The 24,647-nt window shown below is 35.0% G+C and overlaps 1 protein-coding gene across 11 annotated transcripts in view; it reads right to left on the minus strand.

Annotated features, from left to right (window-relative positions):
- Positions 1–3,893: 3,893 nt before the first annotated feature.
- Positions 3,894–24,647, minus strand: part of USP45 (ubiquitin specific peptidase 45) — a 68,709-nt gene continuing 47,955 nt past the window's right edge. For 7 of the 11 annotated variants that reach the window (XM_073789459.1, XM_073789458.1, XM_019929473.3 and 4 more), the window contains 9 exons: positions 23,193–23,274; positions 21,184–21,275; positions 19,237–19,293; positions 18,386–18,529; positions 16,411–17,083; positions 14,689–14,786; positions 11,299–11,385; positions 8,313–8,466; positions 3,894–7,724 (listed from right to left, as the gene is read on the minus strand). In XM_073789459.1, the coding sequence (XP_073645560.1) occupies positions 7,594–7,724; positions 8,313–8,466; positions 11,299–11,385; positions 14,689–14,786; positions 16,411–17,083; positions 18,386–18,529; positions 19,237–19,293; positions 21,184–21,275; positions 23,193–23,274 (1,518 nt within the window). In that variant the 3' untranslated portion in view covers positions 3,894–7,593. Of the gene's footprint in view, positions 7,725–8,312; positions 8,467–11,298; positions 11,386–14,688; positions 14,787–16,410; positions 17,129–18,385; positions 18,530–19,236; positions 19,294–21,183; positions 21,276–23,192; positions 23,275–24,647 lie in introns of those variants that run through there. The other 4 variants (XM_033867581.1, XM_019929482.3, XM_019929483.3 and 1 more) reach the window with 4 other exon arrangements.

Here is a 24,647-nt window from a genome sequence, read left to right on the forward strand (position 1 = left end):
ATGAAACTTATATAATAAAAAGTTATTTAAAGCTGTGGTATATACATACAATCAAATATTATTCAGCCTTGAAAAGGAATGAAATTCTGATACATGCTACAACATGGATGAACCTTGAAAAGATTACGCTAAGTGAAACAAGACAGACACAAAAGGACAAGTGTTGTATAATTTCACTTATATGAGGTCCCTAGAATAGGCAAATTCATAGAGACAGAGAGCAGTTGCTGGGGGTTGGAGGAAGAGAGGAATAGGGAGTTATTATTTAATGGGCACAGAATTTCTGTTGGGGATGAGGACAGGGTTCTAGAAATGGTGATATTTGAACAACATTGTGAACGTACTTAGTGCCACTGAATTGTACACCTAAAAGTGGTTAAAACAGTAAATTTTATGTTACATCTACTTTACCACAGTAGAACTACAATGGAGGATTAAAAAGTATATAAAGCTAATATGCTACAAGCAAATTATTAAAAATTACAACTGTTTTAATTCTTACTTAAGCATCTCCTAGAAAGTAGTGAGAATATGTGTCATAATGAAATATGAGAACATACAATAATAATTCAGTTATTTAACAATGGACCATGTAAACTATTATACATAGAATGGATAAACAAGATCCTACTGTATAGCACAGGGAACCTATATTCAATATCCTGTAATAAACCATAATGAAAAAGAATTTACACAAATATATAACTGAATCACTTTGCTGTACAGCAGAAAATAAGACAACACTGTAAATCAACTATACTTCAGTAAAATAAATTAAGAAAAAAACCCGAAAAAACAATGGACCAAACTGGGCTTTATGCATGTAATGACCATTTAGACCAGATTGGAGAAAGTAAGGTACCCCTATGTTCACTGACTGGCATATTCTTACTTAAAAATCTTTTGTGATTCAAACTACTGTTTCTATACTTAAGTCACTTGTATGATGTAGTAGACATTATTAGTATTCACCAATATCTGATTCTCCACTGACTTACAGCACACAGAAGGTTTAAGCCTCCTTAAAGTTTAGGTAGTACTCAGTGAATTACTTCTGGCCAATGGACTGTGGGTTAAGTGATGACAGTTATTTCTGGACCTAAGCTTACAAGAACTGTAAGCATTGTCACATCAACCAAGAAGTCTACAGGCAGATAAAGGGGCAGCTACAGGTTGGTATATTCTCTGTCAGCCACGATCACTGAGTTGCCTTATGGGAAACAGTGGCCAGAAAGAGCCCCAAATCAGCGAAAGACTTTGCAATGACCACAAAATAAGTTGCTGAGATTCTGGAGACATTTGTTAATAAAGCACAAGCCTAACTTAGCCTGACACATATAGATATTGGTAACAGGAGTTGGGTGCTGCTCAAAGAACTGAAAATATGTGGCATTAGCTTAGAGGTTGGTTGGTATACATAGGAAACTAATATTGGAGGCTAGATACAGGGACATCACATTATGCAATGGTAAAAAATTTAATATAATTGTCATCCCCAATAACCTGAGAGGCAGAAAATGTACCTACTGACTTTTGAGCTAGGGGAAGAAGTTGAAAAATAAGTGTGTGTTGGGTACTATTGGATGTATTTGGCACGGTATTTTGGGAAAGAGTGGAGCTCAGAGAGGAATGGTTGATTTGTAGAAGCTGACGCGAGGGAAGAGGCAACCAGAATTTGACCCTCACGTTTGTGTTTTTCAACTCCAAGCAGTAGGAGATAAGCAGTAGGAGATAAACTTGAGAAAGCCTTTAAATGACAAAGGATCATTAAAACTCAGCCTTGCAGCAAAGATCGTAACGAAGGGTGTAAACATCATAGTTATTTTGGAAATTTTCAGTGGGTTAATTAAGGATGTAATTAAGGTAACCTTAATTTTTTTCTCACTTGGAAAAAAAAATAAACCTAAGGACGGAAATGTGGTTAAGAGGATGGCTCTCCCATCAAAGCTTATAGACAGAAGGTACCTGCCATAAGGTCAGGAGAGAGGTAGGGAGGTAGGAAATCAAAGAAATACAATCAACCCAAGAACTAGTTGTCTCAAAAAAAATGGTATGGTTACTGGCATATAAATCTGACCGTCAACGAAGAGGGCTACTAAGCTTTTAAGAGTGGTACTGGAAAAGAAACCATAAGCCTTGGCTAACAGAAATTGTGACTATTCCAAACTTTAAACAAACAAACAACTTCAGCCCCCAATTATCGAGGAAACAGATTGAAACAAAGCTGTGCAACTTTCAAGGATGGCATATTCCTCAACAGCCATTCAGATGTAGCCAAGGAGGATAATAAAAAAAAAAAAGATTCTTCCAAGGGGTGAAGTCTGGAGTCACAGAGAACAGTGGAGAAGGGAATTCTTAGGGAATAGAGGAAAGGTCTAACAATGAACATTCCCCATGCCCAGGGTAAGAGATTGACAATATCTCCATTCGTCTTCCCCTTTCTGAATTAGAATGTTGATTGTGGTTATAGTTCCACTGGTTTCACCACTGTACAGTAAGTGTGTGGAAAACAGAACATATTCTTTTGGCTCCTGGGTCTCCAGACCAGTGGGAGCAACACCCAGACCTGACATAGCACTTCCAAAGAGCCTGGTTCTGGAATGGTGGATGGTCCTTTGAGGCTGTTTCTCTTGAAAAGGGAGTCACTGTGTTCCACGTGTAGAAAGAAGAGCTGAGTATTTGGTGACCAGAGGGTAGACTGTGAGAGACTTCTAGTCCATTCTCCTTTTCTTCTGAGCCCTGGGAGACTTACTCTTTCCTACCCATCCTTCCTTGCAATTAGGCAGGGCCAATGTGACTACTTCTGGCCACTGGGTTGTGCGCAACGCATCCAAGATGAAGGATTTCATTGCTGATGCAAGACCTTTGGTGTTCTCCTCCCCTGCCAGTGAAGAGGCCTGGCATTAAAATGATAGAGCCAGAAGACAATCAGCCAGAGGATTACAGAGTCACCAGTCGGAAAACAGTTGCTTTTGCAGATTGACCAGACTCACAGTGATTTTGGGTGAGGAAGAAATAAACTTTTGTTGTGCTAAGCCACTGGGATGTGAAGTTATTTGTTACTGCAGCATAACCCAGCCTATTCTAATACATATGGGAATGCAAACATTTTAGATATTTCTGCCTGAGTGCAACTTAAAAAAAATGTATGAAAATGGCTTCAGGGGGTCTGTGAGCCTCTGAAATTACATACAAAAATCTGGGGCATATATTTTTCTAAGAAGATGTAAGTGCCAAGATTTCCCTTCCCAGCCTCTCTATTGCCATCAGCAGGAGTGAGGAGAGGGCCCCAGAATTAAAACCCTCCACTTCCTCCAACACTCATAGCTTCTCTTTGGGACTATCAGGACTAATATCATACACCTTTTATCCCTAGAACACCCTTCATCCCATGGACCTTAATTCCCATATGGCTCTGTGGGTAATGTTGCTTGATTTTTCTCCATATCATTTACCATTTGAAATATCTTTTCTTTAATCTTCACATCTTAGAATGTCTATTTCCTCACTTCTTGGAGAGATTTCTATCTCCCATGGTCAATGCTGTATCCCCAATGCCTACCACACAGCAGATATTCAATAAATATGAAAGATGGTCTATAACATTCATTATAATCTCAAAGAGCTTCATGACTTAAAAAAGGTTAAATACAAAAAGGTAGACCAAATGTTTCCTAATGAATTATCCTGCCTAAAAAACTCAAAGAAACATCTGAAAGGATGAAGACTCACCCTTGGCAGACACTGAAATCTGAATGAAAGAGGCCCATGAGATATTTTATTTGGAAATCATAAACTTCTGAAATAGGAAGGATATTTTGAAAGCAAATACAGTGTTTGTACACAAAATATTCTGTCAATAATGTGCATTGAAAAAAACTCCAGGACCAATCTTGAAACATAAAGTAAATATGAATTTAATATTTTATGCATGTTTATACAGTAACATCAAAATAATACTCCATAAGTTACATAGCTATTTTCCAAAAACACTGCAAAAAAAAGATAAAATGGTAGGAATGATATATAATCAATTATTACTCAAAATTTAAAAATATAGTCATCTATCTTTTAAATAGATTTGAATTGATGGATTTCTACATGAACCAGAACATTTTAAATATCTAAAAATAGTCTTTCTTAATGCAGCAGATAATATATAAAGAATCACTTTTATTGCACATAACATATCTGGTTTAGGCTTATTTTTTCAGGTAGCACGCAGACAAATTATGAGTATGAATTTAATAAAAGTAGGCAAGATACTATTTTATACCTCAAAAATTAGATGAAGGTGATATATTTCACAGCTTAATCCTCAGGAAATTTTATTCAGATATCATATAAGATCATTGACTAAAGTCAAACATGCGAACTAAGAGCTCTTAAATACGTATCATAGTAAAATAGTTTTGTTGGCACATTTACAATAAGAAAACAGGTATCAACTGCTCTTAGAACTGAAACCACTCTCCCTGGCCACTCAAAAAGGTGGCCTTCACATCAGTTTTAAAAACATTAAATGACAAAATCTTAAATATAAACATACATTTGGTTATGTCAAAAATATTCACATAATTGGCATATAGTCAAAAATGTATCATTTTAAACATGGAAAAACTAGGGGAACCCGAGGTTAGATATAAACCAGTTTCTAAATAAAGCTAGTTAAACTCCTGTTTTACTTCTTAAATTCATTTCGCCAAACACTAGAGTAGTTTTTTTGAGGATCTGTAAACATTCTCACTGATTTGTACTGTTTCCTGAGGTCATCTGGAAGCCACTGTTACTAAAGTAGCTCACAATTTAGTACCCCTGCAAATGTGCTTTGGAAATATTCAAAATAAAAACAAAAATTTAAATGTAGATCCATGTGTAACTTAACATACTCTATTACAAAAGCTATCTTTAGGAAAGTCTTAGATCTCAAAATCAAATTCATTCCATTACCAGCAGACCTGGACAAGCAAAGCATTCATAAACTTTAGGCCATAAAAAAACAGATTTCAGAATTAACTCATTTAACACTGTGGAAATGAAAATAAAAGTATCTTATTACTTCTAGAATAATGTCTAAAACTTACATAGGCCTTTTCATTTTAAAACATGTTAAACCAGTGTCAGCCCAGGGCCTGACCCTTAGTAGATGTTCAATAAATATATACTTAATGAATAAATGTGAAGTTAAGCATTAAAAACTACTGTGGTATTTGAGTACTGAGGTAATGTTCTGAAGCTACAATGTATCACTCACTTAATGAAAAATCAGTCTTAACTGGTATTCAGAATAAAGCTTAAAAGAACTCCTAATTTGATAAATTTAGCACTAGTTCATTTCCTGGCATCCAATGAAAAGAGGAACTAGGCACTTTCCTTGATTCTTGCCCTCACTTATCACTTACCATCTCTACTTAACTCTGTAAGGGATAAGCCAAGAGGCAACAGAAAAGAATGGTCTTGTTTGTTTCCCTCCTTTCTTGCTTCCTTTCCCTCTTTCTTCCTTTCCCTCTTTCTTTCTTTCTTTCTTTCTCTCTCTCTCTCTCTCTCTCTTTCATCTATCCATCTATCAATGAAATAAGAAGCAGGTGACCATCCAATGAAAAGTGCATGCCTCTTAATGGTATCTTTTCTAGGAGAAAAATGAGACAATTTAATATTTACATTTGGGGGAGGGGATGGTAATTGTCATTACCAAGACGGTTGACTTGAATAAAGAGGATTAACTAATAGTTTTCAAAAAATTTCACGGCTCTGGTACTGAAGTCTTCAATGTTAACGCATTACAATTAAACAGAAAACATTTAAACACTGTTTACCTTTTACATGACACAACCTGAGTTTACAGCTTAACTTATAAAGATACATTTCTCCATCATTTCACTGTTAAAAATCAAGAAAACCACTATTATTGAAATTTCAACAGCTTGAAAATACAATTTATGCAATGACATTTTTAAGCTCTGAATTTCATATATTATTACCATCTTTAACACTAATCACAATTCCATTCATCCATATATCAAAAGGCGGCACTGGTAACCTTGATAATATTACATATACTTAAATATTAAGAAGGGTGAGAGTCTTCATGAAATATTTCCACACATTAACTACAGCCATTATTCTTATCCTTCCTTAACAAGAGGACAATGAACTAGGACCAGGCACTTACCCAGCATCTGCCTGTACTATCATTCGTTAGCCCTAATGATTAGGATGCTTGAAGCATGCAGTTATGTGTTTTGATTTAATAATGTAACACCAAAGTAGTCATTTTTTAAAAATTTAAGCCTAAGTAATGGTAACATTTTCATGCCAAGTTTTGACAGCTTAATAATTTGTTTTCTAGGGGGGAAAAACTACCATATGTTTGCTATTAATTATTTTAAAAGAAAATCCAAAATGCCAACTTTATGCTCCATTAAAATAAAAACTAAACCTATTTGAACTTACTGATGATGCTTGCTGAAGATAAAAGGTGATCTCAAAACCCCAAAACTATGATTAATATTTACTGATCTACAGAACTAGAAAATGTATTACATTTTCCTATTAAGCATAATAAGAATATAATTCTCTATCATTTACAAATATGATTTGGTAATTTACATTTCAAAGGTATCCTATGGTCCCATATGGATTAACAACTTCTATTTACCAATTCTGCATGTAACAATTATCTATAAATATATTTTGACTGGCTAATCTCTTGCAAATTATTCTCAACTCCATCATGAATAGGCTGCAAATAATATGTTGATAAAATATTTCAGTATTTTTCCAGTTCTCAAAACCTCAAAGCAATAAGCTAACCAGTATATTATTTGTAAATCCATATTACTGAAGCTACAGTGGTACCTTTTTATATGGTTGAATCATACAAAATATGACAAGGTCACTATGCCAATTGTGTAAGTATATGTTATAGCAATGTGTCCCACACAGCAGTGTAATATACCACTGGATAGCCCTGAGATGATTTTTAGTGAAGTGCTACATGAATGAGCAATTTTTCTTTAGTTATATATTTATTTTAATGTTTATTAGAAAAAAATGTAACTAGCACATAAAATGTAGAATATGCTCAAAATAAGACTATGGCTTAAAAAGGCTAAAAATAGGCTTAAAAAGCCTTAAAAAGCTTAAAAAATAATAAGTAAACAATGGCATACGAGATATATATACATATATATATGAAAACAGAAAGGTGGTATTGACTCACATTTGGGAAACACTGTTTTAAAGGAATGATTTGACTTAGCCAGCATCATTTCTGAATGCTTGTAGTAATAAGCCACATTATAAAGGAGTTTCCTCTACTACTGTAAATTCTGTGGGTTTTTTTTGCCAGGACAAATATGTTTTTAAAAACATGTGCTTACATTTATTTTAAGAATATAATTTTGAAAGCTTTAGTAAATTTAATTTACTTTAAAACGATTCACCAAAATGGTAAACATGTCCAGGAGCATTTGAGGGACATGCCATTCCTACAGAAAAGACTACAAAGACACATTGCATATAATGGTTGTCGCTGCAGCATTTAAATAAAAGTGATCTAAATAATCATTACCATTAACAATTAACAAATAATTATAATATTCTTTCATAAAAAAGAAGGTACGCTTGTGCGCTAAGTGCTCTCGATTCTGGAACCACCTGCACGTAAGTGTCACTAACATGGACCCACTGGCCTGCTGATTCACTATCAGGTTCTTTCAAACCTAACAAAACAAAAAGAAATATAATTTTACAATAAGTATGTTCTGACTTTACATTAAAGACAACACATTTATCACAAACTCTAATGCTAGACTTTATTGCATAAGGCTGTTTCTTCTTGGGCTAAACATCTTCCAAAATGAACTCTTTCAAAGCGTTAATATTAGTATCATTTACTTTAAATATCTAGTGAAATATTAGATAGTCTTATGAATATTTATTTATTCAAGGAAAAGGGCATCTGCACTAAAAGAGAAGGAAGAAAATACACAGTTAGTTTGCTGAAGTAAATTTTCAACTCCAACTCTAGTCTGAGGACCTGGTATGTCTTTAAAAACTATTGGTATTGTTAAATAAAATGCTATTCCACTGCAATACACAATGACTTAACACCTTGAAAAACTGGGTGTCACTTCACATGACCTGAAGGGTACAGTTTTATGATATTTAAGATTATCTAGGTACTCTTAAAGGTTTTCCTCACTTAAAGTGAATCCACTTGAAGTATCCATGAAAGAACTTACCTCTCCCAGAAAAGGAAGAATGAATTCATTTGTTTTTAAGAATAAAATAAACTTAGGATGGCATACCAGGTACATTTTTCTTTCCAGTGATATGTTCCAGTAATTTCCTGGAGGGTGTTCTCACTTTCACGTAAGCGGTGTAGTGGCCTCCTCTCATTGAGCCACTATGTTCCACCACGCCATAGAGACCATAGAGAACTTTATCTCCCACACTTACATTCTTTTAGACAAAGAAAAAAACCTCAAATTAATTAGTAATATTTAGTGAACTCTTATTATAAGGAAAATTAAGCCAAATGCCAAGTCCTACTTAAAATAAGAGCAATGCATATTAAAACTACACTGGCATACGTTCCCACCTGTATTAGACCAGCAAAATGAAAAAGCTTGACAACATTCTCTATTGGCTGGGCTGTAGGGAAAAGAATGCTGTCATATGGGAACGCAAAGGGGTACACCCCTATTCAGGGATATTTCACGTTATCTAGCTAAGTTACACAGGTATTACTCTTGGATTTATCGATCCTTTTTCTAGGATTCTATCTCACAGGAACATGAGCAATATGTAAAAAGACATGTACCATACTAGTGATTGCAGGATTATCTGTAATATCAAAAAACTGGAGTAGACTCAAATGTCCATAAATTGGGGACTGGTTGAATAAACTATAATGCATCCATACAATAGAGTACTATGCTATTTGAAAAATGGAGGGCAGACTATCTCTAAATATTGCTATGAAATAATCTCCAGGATACAATGTTAAGAATAAGGTAGAAAAAAGGATACATACTGTAAGCTATTATTATTAAAGAGGCGAGATGCAGATATATATACCTATTTGTTTACATTTTAAAAAAATAATAGATGAATAAACAATAATTTGAAAAAATGGTTATCTATAAAGGGAGGAAAGAAACAAGTAGAACAGACATGGAGAAAAACTACACTTGTTTGAATTTACCTTGTTTTATACATTTGACTTTGGAACTACGTAAATATTTTATGTAATTATTAAACAAAATTTTTAAATTTAAGTAACAATCCCTAAAAATGAAAATTTAAAAATTAAGCAAATGAATATCCAGTTGGTGGCATAATCACTCAGAGAGCAACCACAAGGGTCATGTCAAAAGAACCCAGAAGCCAACTTGAAGTGGCTCTCAGTAGCCAACAACAGATCCATTAGACCACGAATTAAAAGAAAAGTGCAGTAAATTGAAATATTATTAATGTGTTTAAATCCATGAATTCATAATGATAAATTAACTGATCACAGTTTGAGGATGACAGTGAATTAATTCATTATTCTGAAAACTGGTTTAAAAGGGGGACGGGGAGAGAACTGAGCATTTACCCTGTCTTTTCTATAAGAACTATACCATAAGATAACTAAATAGATGAAAGGAATTTCTCTTTATATAGAAGTATTCTAGCAAATAAACGAAGAAAGAATAACAGGATTACCATTCTGTAATTCTTAATGAACTCATTGAGCAACGCTGGTTGCTAATATCACAGAAAGGTAACTGGCATTTATGTGCCACCTGATGAAAGAACAGAACACTCCCTATGAAATAGCCTTACCGGGAGTGGGAGGAATATCAAACCTGAATCTGTTCAAGCCTCTCTTGATCCAACTACCTATCTGTAGGAAATAAAGAGGATAGAGGAATAATCATCAAAATCTAAACTATAGGAAACTACCAGAAAAATGATCCAGTTTCTTCAACAAATAAATTGCAAGGGGCAGAGATGGGAAAGGGACACTGTATATTAAAAGGGACTAAAAGATATTTTTCAATCATGATGTGTAGTCCTTACTTTGATACTAATTCATTTTGAAAATTTCATTTATTAGACAACTGGAAATATATACACTAGATGATATGAAAAAAATTGTTAATTTTTTTAGTGTGAAAGTGGTATTGTGGTTACATTTAAAAAGGTGGGGGTGATTCTTATCGTTTAGAGACACGTATAGGAAAAGATTTATGAATGAAATGATGTCTGATACCTGCTTCAAAATAACATAAGAGAAAAAAAATAATATAAGAGGAGGAAGTAGATGAGCATGTGCATGGGGCAGGACTGGCCATATATCTAAGGTTTGTGTGATGTGTGCTTGAGGTTCATTGTACTGTTCTGTCTACTTTGATGTACGCTGGAAATTCTCCATAATAGGTACTTCTAAAAAATATGCTTTTGTAAGTTTAATACAGGGCTTGCTAGATATTTTGTTTACCATACTATCAAATTCTGTGAATACTGAATGTGAATAATTGACAGATAGTGCTAGTATTCCATAGCAGATGAACTGGATTCACTGAAAAATTGCATTTAAGATATTTCACTTTGATTGATCAATGTATTGAAAGTATTAAGTTCAGTAAGTTTATGTACCACAAATCCTAGACTGCTAACCAGTAATTGTGAGCCGGACAACATGTTAGTTACCCTAGAACTGTGTAGTTCCCTCACGGAAAGCAAAGTCATCAATTTCACCTACAGAGTTCTTACATACAAGTACGAGCAATTATAAACCAATTTGCCTTCTATATCTAAGTATTAAAGTATTAGTAATTGTAAAGTATCATACTCAGTTCACAAGTATACTATTCTCAGTAGTGTACATGAAATGGCATGAAAAACAATGCACTAGTATATCGATTTACAAAAGATAAAGAACTCTTCAACTGCTAAAACTACTGTCAATTAAGCACAACATTCACAAGGAACAGGAGAGGGCACAAAATCTGCTTACTTCTCTCAGCAGCTATCTGATTCTAGTAGCATTTACAAGCAGCTCTGATCTTCATGAACATCGTGCCTCACTTGTGCTTTATGCATCTTTTCAACTTATTCTATCTCCCAAAAGACAAAAGTGATAGTGTGTTAAATGTTGGATGGAAGGAAGAAAGGGAGGGAAGGAGGGGGAGAGAGAGAGAAGGTGGGAGGGAGAGAGGAAGACATGGCCTAATAAACAATACATAGGATATTTTGAAGCATATTATTTGCATGACAATTAAATATCTTAATAATATACTATACCTTACAAGTAGCAGAACAGAATGGTGCTAAGTCAAGCGTCAGTGGGAAATCTACATGTCTGTTTACTTTGCGAAGACTCAGGCCAGCCTCAAAAAAAAACAACAAATTTTCTTAATGTAACAAACTTAATCTAGATCATTGCGTTTGTTAATTAAAACCAAAAGAGGAATCCTAGGGCTTCCCTGGTGGCGCAGTGGTTGAGAGTCCGCCTGCCGATGCAGGGGACATGGGTTCGTGCCCCGGTCCGGGAAGATCCCACGTGCCGCGGAGCGGCTGGGCCCGTGAGCCATGGCCGCGGAGCCTGCGCGTCCGGAGCCTGTGCTCCGCAGCGGGAGAGGCCACAACAGTGAGAGGCCCGCGTACCGCAAAGAAAAAAAAAAAGAGGAATCCTTGACCTTTTTTCATAGATATAAAAATATGACTAATGAACAGTCCAAAACTGATATATGACTAAGTTCTCAATTAGGTTTCATAAACTGTTATTGCAAAGATCATTCATTTACATGGGTATTTTTTACCACAAACAATATGAAAATAATCGCTTTCACTGTGCCTTTCAACACTTACGGGAAAATAAATTCAATGTGATAAAAGCTCAGCTACTGATACATATGCTATCATAAAAATGTACTCAACTGAAGAGTCAGGAGTCTGGTGTTCTAGGCCTAACTCAACGACTGGTTAACCGTTGTCTTGACTCTAGACAACCTCATCTAGATCAAGGCAGAAAACGGGTATAAATGGATTATATTAGGTCCCTTCAGTTCTAAAATTCAGTGACATTCATTCATTAAAAAGAGAAAAATCTGAACACTCAAATCATTTTAACAGTAAAAGTAAACATTACATATTATATAAATCAAAATGAATATTCATGTTGTTAAGCAAGCTCTATTTCTTTCCTACTTTTAGTTTCCAAAGGCAGGCCTTGAAAAATGTACACTTTGCATTTAAGTAATGATAAAAATTTGCTGATAGACCACCGAAGATATTGGATAAGAAACCCACAAATAGAAACAGACTCTCTTGGAATAAAAAGATACTTAAATCTGAGTTGTTTGGGTAGACAAAATTAACAGATGCAACCTTTTATGCAAAGCTTTCATGACTTACTTCAACGACTAGTCATTTTATTTGCATACTAATCACATAACTTTTACTACAGTTCTGTTGCCTATTTCTTACCTTTAAAGAAAAAAAACAAAACAAAACTTATTTTTTGACCAAAATATAGCCACATAGTGATTTGTATTTTCAAGTAATCTTTAGAAGTCTTAACATGATATCAGACATGAAATTATGAAGTCATATGTCTGGAATAATTATTTAATATGTATTTAATTTGTTTGCCTCCTTTCTTCTCATCAGGTGACCTCTATAAGCAGCTGGTACCAGCATTGTCTGAGATGATTTCAGGCTAATGTGTCCTCCCCAGACGGTACTTTGCTATTGAGAAATTAGCCCTTATTAGAAGAGACTTCTATCAACACTATTATAATCTTCGCCAATTTGGACAGGCTAAAAAAGGAATCTCACTGCCATTTTATTTTGCATTTGTTTTGCTGGAAAGAGTGGACCTTTCATACTTTCTTGGAATTTTTACTTCTTCTATGAACTGTCAATTCATGTTCTTTACCATTTTACATATTAGAGTCTTGATATTTTTCTTATTGATCTTTAAGAGCTCTTTACATACTTACAATATTAATCATTTGCCATATTTATGACAAAGAGCTCTATCTTGTTGAGATTTGCCTTTCAGTGTTGTGGATGTTTCTGATATACAACTCTAAAGTTACTACGGGGAAACAGGTTTTCAGGGACACTGAAAAACTAGAAGCAAAGACATTGCTTAGAGAATCTGATCCGTAAAATTCACAGTCCCAGAGAATGAGAACGTGGCTTTGCAGACATTACATTTAGCCTGAGAACAAGAAGGGACCGAGATATCTATAAAAATCTCCATTTAAGGGCATGAATTCTTTCTGTAAGTTGTTCTTAAAAGGGATGCAAGTACCAAATATAAAATAACTGCTACATCATTCTCAGATCTGGCATGACCCTATCTCATTCACACAGAGTCACTGCAGATATACACCTTCTATTTCACATTCTGATGTAATGAGACTCAATGCATCTGCTTCTGCTCTCCATGGCCATTTCATTTCCACTGGGTTTCTGTAATGTTGGCTATAGAAACTCAAGAACTTAATCAAATTTCCATGGATAGGGATGGGGGTATAGAGAAAAATCTCTTCCTGCCCATCTGTGGCCCACCTGAAATGTTGCAAATATATACTCAAAGCTTTCAATCTCTTCCCTTGAGATTTCTTTCAAGGGTTTTATACTTAGAGAATCTTTCACACAGAGGTCAGGTTAATAATTTTCATCAAGTTTTCTTCTAGTCTTTTGATAATTTGTTTCATACAATTAAAAAACATTTATCTGAAAATAGTATTGATATATATGGTCTGGAAGGAAGCTCTAAATTTTTATTTCTTCAAACACCCATCTTTCCTAAGCCCTTTACTGAGTAATCTAGCCTCTTCCCCAACTGATTTGAGATTCATCCTGTATCATAACAAAAGAGCTTTAAATTATACTCAAATTTTATTTATTGACAATTCTGACCATACTGTTTTAATTATTAAAATTTCTTCCCGAGAAACTTTAAAATCGTTTTATCAAATGCAAAAAAAAAAAAAAAAAACAGAGAGAGAGACAAGGCATTGAATTAAAACTATAAACAATTAGATAAAAACTGGATACATTATATTTAGCTTCTCTCCCATTAGTCCTACAAGAGTGGGGCCTGCCTTGCAGCCCTTTTTGCAATTGGTCCCAGCCAACCACACCCAGCCCACGTACAACTCTCATTGGAATGAAAGCTCAGAAAGTTATGTGCACCTTGTTATTTCTCTGCTTCTAAGCGTTCTTAATATATCTTATTTTCCATTCACACACACATGTGCGTGCACACGCACGCATGCCACTGAGGTTCCGACCACCTAAATCTTCAAATATTGTGAATTAAGCAATCTTATTTAGAAAAGTCTTGTAAGCTATTATGGATGAAAAAGCAATAAATCTTATATGACAAATTTTTTTTTTAATATTTATTTATTTGGCTGCACCAAGTCTCTGTTGCGGCGGCATGTGCAATCTTTAGTTGCGGTATGTGGGCCCTTAGTTCCCTGACCGGGGATGGAACCCAGGCCCCCTGCCTTGGGAGCACGGAGTCTTAACCACTGGACCACCAGGGAAGTCCCTCATATGACAAATTTTTAAATTCAATAAATTACTGTCTAATCCTTGACAGTAATTAACAAGACTTAGGGCTCTGCAAAACATATGATGAAAATTTGTAGAGTGTTACTAAAGGGAATTTACCTGATGAAATCTTTTAAGATGGAGAATTAGGATAGCTGGAACAGCAGAAATGAGCAATTGCTTCCTGGCATTAGTATAAACCCCTCCTGCTTTCTTTTCTGCATAAAATACAAGATAACAAAGTTACTTGTAAATTTCCATCTTATACATTATCTACCCTATAATACAGTAAACATTTAAATAGAAGCATCATACTACATTTTCAAAAATGTTAAAAAAGAAATTAGACTTCTGATTACAGGGAGCCTCTACTCGTTCCCAAAACTCCACTAATATGAAAGGGAGTATTTTTTAAGGCACACACTTATAAGGAGAAAGAATAGGGGAGGTGACACTTGCAATATAACTTTGGAAACTGGAAGGCAAATAGACCAGTAGTGACTTATGTCAATGCCCGCCAGTCAAAGAACAACAGAAACACACCTGTAGTTGAAAAAACTGGGTCATTACTCATTGCAGTGAAAGGAGATCATGTATCATGGGAATGATGGGTCATTTCAATAAGAGGTTGTTAGAAAAGACTTGTGATAGGATTTGAATATGGCTAATTGCATATTTAACTTGGATTAATGTAAGCTGGCATTTCTTCCTCTCCCATATAGACATTTCTTTAATTACTAATATATTAATCATGTCTTTTTTCTGATGCTTTGACATCTGGAGCCTTGCTGACACTGGAAAGGGCCTTTCCCAGATCTAGCTAATTCCTAGATACTAAACAACTTAAGTGTGCCTTTCATACGCAAAACAACCAATCCAAAACCCATATCCCAACCACCTCCTTTATTGAGCTCTAATAACTCTAGGCCACTATTCACCTGCCCTAATCACACCAGAGCCAGGTACCAGACAGCTAGGGACAGCCCCTATACTGCAGAGTCCACTGAAATTTTCAAAACTAGTCAATCCTAAGCCTGTCTATCCTGCCGCATCCATTCCTTCCCTTAGAAACCACAATAAAGGCTCCTGCCTGCATTTTCCCCCTTGCTCCCTCTGTCTCCTGACCAACCCTGGTGCTTCCCCTTGTGGCCCTGTGTGGCGTGGCTTAGCATGCCCCCTCCTCTTGGGAACTATAAGTAATAAATGATCTTTTCAGTAGCAATCGTCTCCTTATCTGTTAGACTCATCATACCTGAATAATAAAACCTGCATTTTGAAACAACTAGTCACTAAGTAATCAGAGTGTTCTCTCCATTTAATCAAGGCTAGAGGTACACCAGAAATTTCTTACTTGACAAATCCCCCTTTTCTACTTTTCTCTGGTCAACAAAACACAGTTATTATATTGCTAGCTTTATAACATACAGTTACTTAAAATCTTCAAATTTCTATCTTATGATATGACTTTATACTAGATTGATGGGATTTATGAAGAACATTAATCTCACTAGTGTTGTAATTTTAAGTTTTACAGAATTTTTTTCTGGAAAGATTTCAGATAGCTAGTTCCCTGAAATAAGATTATGTGGGTGTGCATTTTCGAGGCAGAGATGGATACTTCCTGTCTTTCAATTTATTTCAACAAAAATCTACTGACAAGTTACTCTGCCCAGTCAGTGTCTTCAGTGTTGAGGTACAAATACGATAAGACAACCCCTGCCTCCAAGCAGCTAAAGTATGCAGACCAGGTTCTTAGGCTCCTCTTTGTGGGATCTATAACCCACTATCACTGTTTATCAGATAATCCATGAATACTTTTAAAAAATTAAGCTAAATATTTACCTGCAGAACTGGTTTCCTTTGGGTACTTCTGTTTCTTTTCAGTACAGTTCTCACACAGAAGCTTGTTGTTCCCCATTAGTAATTCCATAGATGTAAACTGATAGAGACAGGACTGAATTGAACATTCTTTAGAAGTGGTTATATAGCTCTGAGAAAGGGTCTGAAAAGCATTTTGGGGGCTGTAAGACACCATATGCTTGCCCTCTGAAAAACACAAATTATTTGAAACGTTTAGTGGCTGATTTTCTCTGTCAAAATCCCTATCTCCAGTTACAGTGCTGCTCAGATGAAGTTCAGAAATAGCTCCCGCCACTCCCTCATCACCACCGTCACCCTCCTTGGTGAGTGGTTCACTCTCTGACGGATGGCGAAGGTGTCCATTTGTGTGCACAAAGTATCCACTGCTGGATCTCAACAACAAAGGCTGCTTAGGAGCACTTTCAGACTCTGAAGCCTCACTGTCAGCACCAACACTACTTTCAGAAAGGCTGGCTTCTTTTTCACTGCCGTCGGTAGGGCTTTCAGTCAGAGTCGACTCAGTGTTCACGATGCTTGCAAACGATGAGGAGTCTCTATTCATTTCAAGGTTTTCATTTTTCTGGTATATGACAACAGTTTTATCTTCTCCAGGTGACAATTTTCTTGTACATTTTCTGCCATGAATTAGTTGATTCTGTAAGTTGATAGTGTTTTCAGAGAAAAGAATCTTGTGACCTTACTGAAAATAAATGCCAGTAAGTCTTATTTAAACATTCGACAATTTCTAAAATACTATTTCTAGTACCTCTGAAATCCATTTCCTAAATCTACCCAAAGTACAATCAATAGAAGATATGCTAACAAAGAGTTCTAATTTGAAAATAAACTTTTACACAAGAAACCGACAATAATGGTTACCTATTCATGGAGAGGGAACAGGACTTTTGTAGAACAGTGCTATGAAGGAGGCTTTTCAAGTGTAAACCTTTGCATAATCTCTGTTGTCTTGCCCCTTAAAGGACCTTCTAACAGAGTAAGTTAAATCTGGTAATACATCAATTTGCCAAGTTAGTACAAATCATATCATGTAAAAAAGTTTTTTTTTAATGAGGTGCAAATTCAGATTGATGTCTTTAAATGTATACGGCATAATTCATCAACCAGGTATGTCCCTAGAGAAATAATGGGTCTAGACAATGGTCATCAATGACTGATAACATTACAGAAAGAGAAACATCAAACATGATGTGCACCTCATGATGGAAATATACACCACCACTTAAAAGTTTTCTTGCCAAAAATTAAATAAATAATCAAACTTAAACCTAATAAGTCCCTAACTGCCTTAGAGAGGAAACAAAAGGAACAGAGGCACCTCTTAACAACATGCAGATGAATTACTGCATGCAAAATGACTTACCACAACATACAAACTGAATTACTATAACATGCAAAATGAAACACTATTGATGTGGGAATGTGAGAGACTGCTGAAAAAAATGATATGATCACTTCAACAAATAAATTGCAAAGAAAAAAACAAGGTGGAATCTGTGGATTAAAAGACATTTAAAAGACATGGCAATCTATAGATCTTTTTTAGATCCTAAATTCAAATATGCTTTCAAAAGCAAAAACAAGTATTTTATGAGACAACTGCAGAAATTTTAATTATGACTAGATATTTATGCTATTAAGAAGTTTTAAATATTTTAGGTACAGTAATGATACAATAGTTATGTCTTTAAAAAGCATCTTTTAGAGATATACATTTAAGTATATGATATGGGATTTATTTCAAAATAATCCAGGATGGTGAGGAGGAAAATGTGGGATAGATACAGGTAAAACATGGTTAGCTGTGAGATGATAACTATGACGCTGAGAAATGGGTACATGGGAGTTTATCATACTTCCTTACTTTTGTGTACTTTTGAAATTTTTTTTAATAAAAAGTTTTAAAAAACAGATGTCTCACAAATGCATATAATCTTACCTTATCTTTAGATGAAGAATGCTTCTTGGTGGCTCTAGGTTGATGAGTATTTTCTATAGTGATAGTGCCACTGTATTCACCATTATCTGTGTCCTGTAAACTTCTATATTTACTCATTCTTCCCAAAAGTACAGGTTTTGAAACCTATTAGATACCGTATATATAACACAAAACTTCTTTAGGAAATAAATTCTGGATATCATCTACTTTTTAAAATTTCTAATTCATCTGAAATGTAATTTCCTAAACATTAATTCTCAAAATATGAAGCATAAAGGTTTAACTTCCTTGAGAATAAGAACTATATCATAGGGGCTTCCCTGGTGGCACAGTGGTTGAGAATCCGCCTACCAATGCAGGGGACACGGGTTCGAGCTCCGATCCAGGAAGATCCCACATGCCGCGGAGCAACTAAGCCTGTGCGCCACAACTACTGAGCCTGTGCTCTAGAGCCCGCGAGCCACAACTACTGAGCCCATGTGCCACAACTACTGAAGCCCGCACACCTAGAGCCCGTGCTCTGCCACAAGAGAAGCCACCGCAATGAGAAGCCTGCGCACTGCAATGAAAAGTAGCCCCCGCTTGCCGCAACTAGAGAAAGCCTGCACACAGCAACGAAGACCCAACACAGCCAAAAATAAATAAATAAATTTATATATATATAAAAGAAGAACTATATCATACTTTACGCATACATATACAAACTCCAATATCACATACACTGTACAAACTCAATTACTGTATATAAAAAGTAATGATGCTCAGATGTCTAATAATATACTCAACAAATGCCTAAATATATGAATTTATAAATGCCCTTCACAAAAAGACTTAAGTTTTTTTCTCCTTACCCTTTCTTCTATTATAGGAAGTGAAATATCAATAAAAGGATCTTTTACTGTGGAGATCTTAAAAAGAAAACATATTGAGAACTTCAGTTAGAATTCTAACATAGACAATGTAGCTTTGTAAAGTCTTAAAGAAATCAAACTTCCCAGGCAACTAAAATCTTAAGTTAAAAAACGTTCCTGGAACCAACAGTAATTTAATTGGGTATAGCAACACATATTGTTAATCAAAACAAGATATCCCAAAACGTCAATAAATGCAACCCAACTGAATTTTATAATACTGTTAATATGACTAACCTGTAATACATAAAGTAACTAAAATAAACTGTGTTTAATAAAAGTGATTAACTGAAGATATAAACATATTTTTGGTGAAATTATGGCCATAACATAAATAAAATATGAAATGTTAAGAAAAAGCCATGAAAAAAGCCAGAGAGCTTGACTGTGTTTTGTAGATTCTTCAGGATAATTCTACTTTAAAAGATACTTGGGCTTCCCTGGTGGCGCAGTGGTTGAGAGTCCGCCTGCCGATGCTGGGGACACGGGTTCGTGCCCCGGTCCGGGGAGCCATGGCCGCGGAGCCTGCGTGTCCGGAGCCTGTGCTCCGCAACGGGAGAGGCCACAACAGTGAGAGACCCGTGTACAGCAAAAAAAAAAAAAAAAAAAAGATACTCTCTAGCTTGTGAAAAAGAAATTAACTTCTACATTGAATATACTAAAAATTTAAGTGGGGTTTGACCATTGAACAAGGCGGGGCTTAGGGATGCTGATCCCCATCCCACCCAACTGTCAAAAATCACAGTATAACTTTACAGTTGGTGCTCAGTATCCAGGGTTCCGCATCTGCAGATTCAACCAAATGCACATTGTGTGGTACTGCAGTACTGATAGCATTTATTGAAAAAAATTTGCGTATAAGTGGGCCCTTGCAGTTTAAACCCATGTTGTTCAAGGGTCAACCGTAATATCATGATGATACATTCTGTGCTTCAGTATGACAGGCTAGAAGGAGATATTATATATAATCCTGACTTTATAAAACTAGAGGGGAAATGTACTCCATAATCTGGGACAGGAAGATGGACATAAAGACTTTTTTATGATTAAAATCTGACAGAAGTTGAAACCTATCATACGTCACACGCTTTCAGAAATATTCCTTACCAAGCAACTGGAAACCTCTAAAAATTTATACATTCTTTAAGAAGTTATTAAAGTACAGATGGCATTCAAAATGAAAATTATCACTAAATTCAAAGATGAGTCAAGTCTGCTTAAAAACAACTCCAACAAGTCAAATAAATGTAAACTTTAAAAGTAGATCAGCCAGGGGCTTCCCTGGTGGCGCAGTGGTTGAGAGTCCGCCTGCCGATGCAGGGGACACGGGTTCATGCCCGGGTCCGGGAGGATCCCACATGCCGCGGAGCGGCTGCCCCCGTGAGCCATGGCCACTGAGCCTGCGCGTCCGGAGCCTGTGCTCCGCAACGGGACAGGCCACAGCGGTGAGAGGCCCGCGTACCGCAAAAAAAAAAAAAAAAAGTAGATCAGCCTAAATTGTGTTATGACATTAAATTATTTCTATTGGGATTACAATTTAGGGCAATACATAATTATATTAACATAGTTACTCTCTTCGCAGAAGTTTCTCTTTCATTTTCAATCCAAATGAGTAGCTAACACGTTGGAGCACATTAAAATAGGCTAATGAACTTCACAGGTGTGCCAAGAGGAAAAGTTAGATAACACGTTTACTTAAAAAAACTATACATTATGTTTATTTTCTAGGAGTGAAGGATATATTTTTAAAATACTTTTAAAAACTACTATGTAGTCATGTGTGACAAATAAAAATAAATGACTGCTGATGATAACATGTGAAAGAAAACAATAAAAACAATGTGACCATAATCTATTCCATGTTGAAGTGAATTCCAAAGTACCTACATTTGCACATTCTTCACACATGACTGTGCTAGTTAATTCACCAATAAAGATACGATCTATGAAGTTCATTTTCACACCTTCTCTTCCATATGCTGTAAAAATAATACTTTTAATGCAAAAAACATGTCAACCGTTAACCTAACAATGTAATAGGCTTTTTTTCCATTGAATCAAAAGAAATCTGAATAAGGCAGATATCCAGGACCATATTTAATAATATATTTCACTATATGATGTTATAGTGTCTTTCTCCTTTACAATTCCACAGAGAAAATGTGACTATCAACTACTGTAGTCTCAAAGAAATAGCAAACTGTTCTTAAACTTAAGAAGTAAAATAATTAGAGTATTAACCATATTCATACCACACTCAACTGCTCCAACTAAACCCTTTAAAGCCTCTGTGCCTACCCTAGAGGTAGATAGAGGGATGGGAAAAGAGATTATGATTTAGGACTACAGATGCCAGGACCATAACTATGGAAACAACAGAGTAGTAAAAGACAAGTAAACACTGCATAGGATAAAGAACTAACATGGCAATTAATAACTCAGTTATATATGTAACTCGTGTTACATAAAAATGTTAAAATTATTCTCTTTGGGAAATATTTATAAATAAAAGAAAATTGTACTTATGATTTGCTTCAAAATAATATGTAGTTGGGGGAGAACAGATGAAACATAATACACCATGAATTGAATGTAATTTAAGCGGGGTGATGGGCACACAGGTACATGGTCATCATTATACTAGTCTCTCTAATGGAAGTTTGAAATTTTCCATAGTAAACCATGGGGAAAAACATATTAAAAAAACGTATTCACTCCTCTTTCAAACTTTTCTTCTATCGTTTTTTGATCTCTACCTTCAAATTTCATGCAAACATTTTAAATCATTTTAGAACATTACTTGAAGCACTGAATGACAGAGCAGACTTTTATCTGGATATATCAATAAATATTTATTAATTATGATGATAACTATTTAGAAGTTATGTTAAACTAAGATGTTTCATTAACAAAAATTGTACAAGGGATTGAAAATAGGTTAAGATTACAAAACTGGAAAGAAGTGAAGGAATAAATGAGCAGTTATTCTAAACATGCACTAGATGGCACTATCTGAAAACAAGAGAACAAGTATACTTGAGAGTGTATTTTTCAAAATCTTGAACCTTTAACTGCACATAAAGTTTGTCATATACAATCATAATGTATGTATATTTGTTTATAAATTACAGACGTGTAGTATGTACACATAATGCTACCAAAAAAACCCAGATGTTAAAAAAGAGAGTAAAATACAAATAATATTTTTAAACATTTTCTATAAATGATGACTACACATTACCACTAGTTACTATCTCAAGGCAGAATATACTTTCCAGACAAGGTAAATCGTTAATAACATGGGATATAAATCCACACTTAAATAATGATCACTGTAAATGATCATCTTTGATTAGTTAATCACTGTTTCTGCCTCATATTTTGGCTGATGAAGACTCAACATTAGGAGTAGACATGTATGCTTGATTTAATAGTACTCTCATAAATAATGGTTTCCTTGCATTTGGAGCAATTTTTGGAGAATTTTTGGAGCATTTTTGGAGCACTGAAGCATTTGTCTAGTTAAGACTAGACAATATCCAAAAATCCACCTATCTAAGTACACTTCAACTGCAAAATGATACAATGTGATAAAAGTGAACTTCTAAGCGAGGTTGCTACTTTCAACAACCTTTCAAGTCTCCCATAAGATACTTCACTTAAGGGCATCAGTGTCAATCTGTATATTTGATATTATTTTTATTTTTTAAAATTCACATGGATTCTAACATTTTCTTTCGATGACTCATTAGACTATCTTGCAGCCACAGGAGTAAGTACACCCTCCTTTTAAGGCCATTAGTTCACATAATGCTCAGTTCCTTTCCCTGCCCCAAAAAGAAACTTACAATATTTTCTTCTAGAAAAAAGTTTTAATAGTGAAAGAGTCAACATACCTTTGACTTTTTTTCTAGTTTCATCATCAGCAGTTTTAGTAGTTGGGTTGTTAAATGCTTTGAGAATGCCAGCTTGTATTCGCTATAAAACAAAGTAATAAGAATTTATTAAGAATCTATACTAGAATATATTCTTTCAAAGCATTATTTTGTGTTCCTGTAAATAGAATCTGGTTTTAGTGCCAATCAACTCGAGCCTCATCCTCTTAATAAGAGGAGGACTTTCAAACAGCAAGGTACAGTGGATCTCAGTTCCCTAGTAAAATAAAATGACTGAATTTTTAAAAAAATCAAATATGTCCTTTCTTCTAGTTCTAAAATTCCATTAATGAATAATGCTCTAATGCCAAATCCTCCCACAAACAGAAGTCAAGATTCCCAAGTTTAGGTTCTCTCTTGGGTTTAAAGCATTCTCAGTCGACAAAAAGCAAGCAGCCTAGTTTCATTTTGCTTATAGGTTTAGAGTAAGTTCTCCTTTTCCCTTCTCTCCCCTATCTCTCCCCGTCTCCTGTCCCCTCTCTTCCTCTCCCCCACTCTGTCCCTAAAATAATTTACTCCTTAATTAGGACAAAAAGTAACAAATAGACCATAGGAAATTTCTTACCTATGAAGAAAATCTTAATATAAATATATAAGAAGCTATTAAACTGGTCACTATGACCTCCATGTAGATTATTTTACTTATATACATAGATGACTAAAGTCCAGAATATTCTCCACAGCAAGAGCCCAAATCTTAACTGTTGTTTTATTTGAATTTAGTTGTCAATAACAATCATGTGGTAAAGTCATTAGCAACTCTTAGTAAATGATAAGGTTTATGGTTCCACATCTCTTGCATGTGTTTTAGGAAAGATCCAACCTCACAAAAAACTCTCAGAATAAAACTATATATATTGCAAAAATAAAGACATTTAAGCTAACAAATTATCATCTTTTACACTAATTATGGTCCTACTTAGTGGATGAATTTAATCTTCTTTAATTCACACTTTAACAGTGGGGTGAGGGGAAAGCTTATTAATTATTCTTCAAAATATATTTTTTAAGTAAAGTCTTAATCACAGGTTTTCATATATGTGAAACCACTGTTAGACCTGGACTTCTTGGTGTGAAAATGATACATAAATCTGCTGTTAAAAAATTATTATGTCAGAGAAATTAAACCCAACTGCAGACTTCCCAGAGAATAATAAAACTTTGCATATCAGAATCCAAGATACTTCCCACCGTTCAGAAGAAAATTCACAGCTTTATATATTTAAATCAGTTGAAAAGAATAAAAACAAATGAATTAAGCAGCCAACTTATAAATTTAGAAAAGGACATCAAACCAAACAAAAGTATAAGGAAAGAGTTAATGAAGATAAAAGTAGAAATTGAAGAGAATAAATGAATCGAAAGCTGACTCTTTTTTTTTATTTTGCGGTACGCGGGCCTCTCACTGCTGTGGCC

This window comes from Tursiops truncatus, chromosome 12 (genome assembly GCF_011762595.2).
Source record: "Tursiops truncatus isolate mTurTru1 chromosome 12, mTurTru1.mat.Y, whole genome shotgun sequence".
Taxonomy (NCBI): Eukaryota; Metazoa; Chordata; class Mammalia; order Artiodactyla; family Delphinidae; genus Tursiops; species Tursiops truncatus.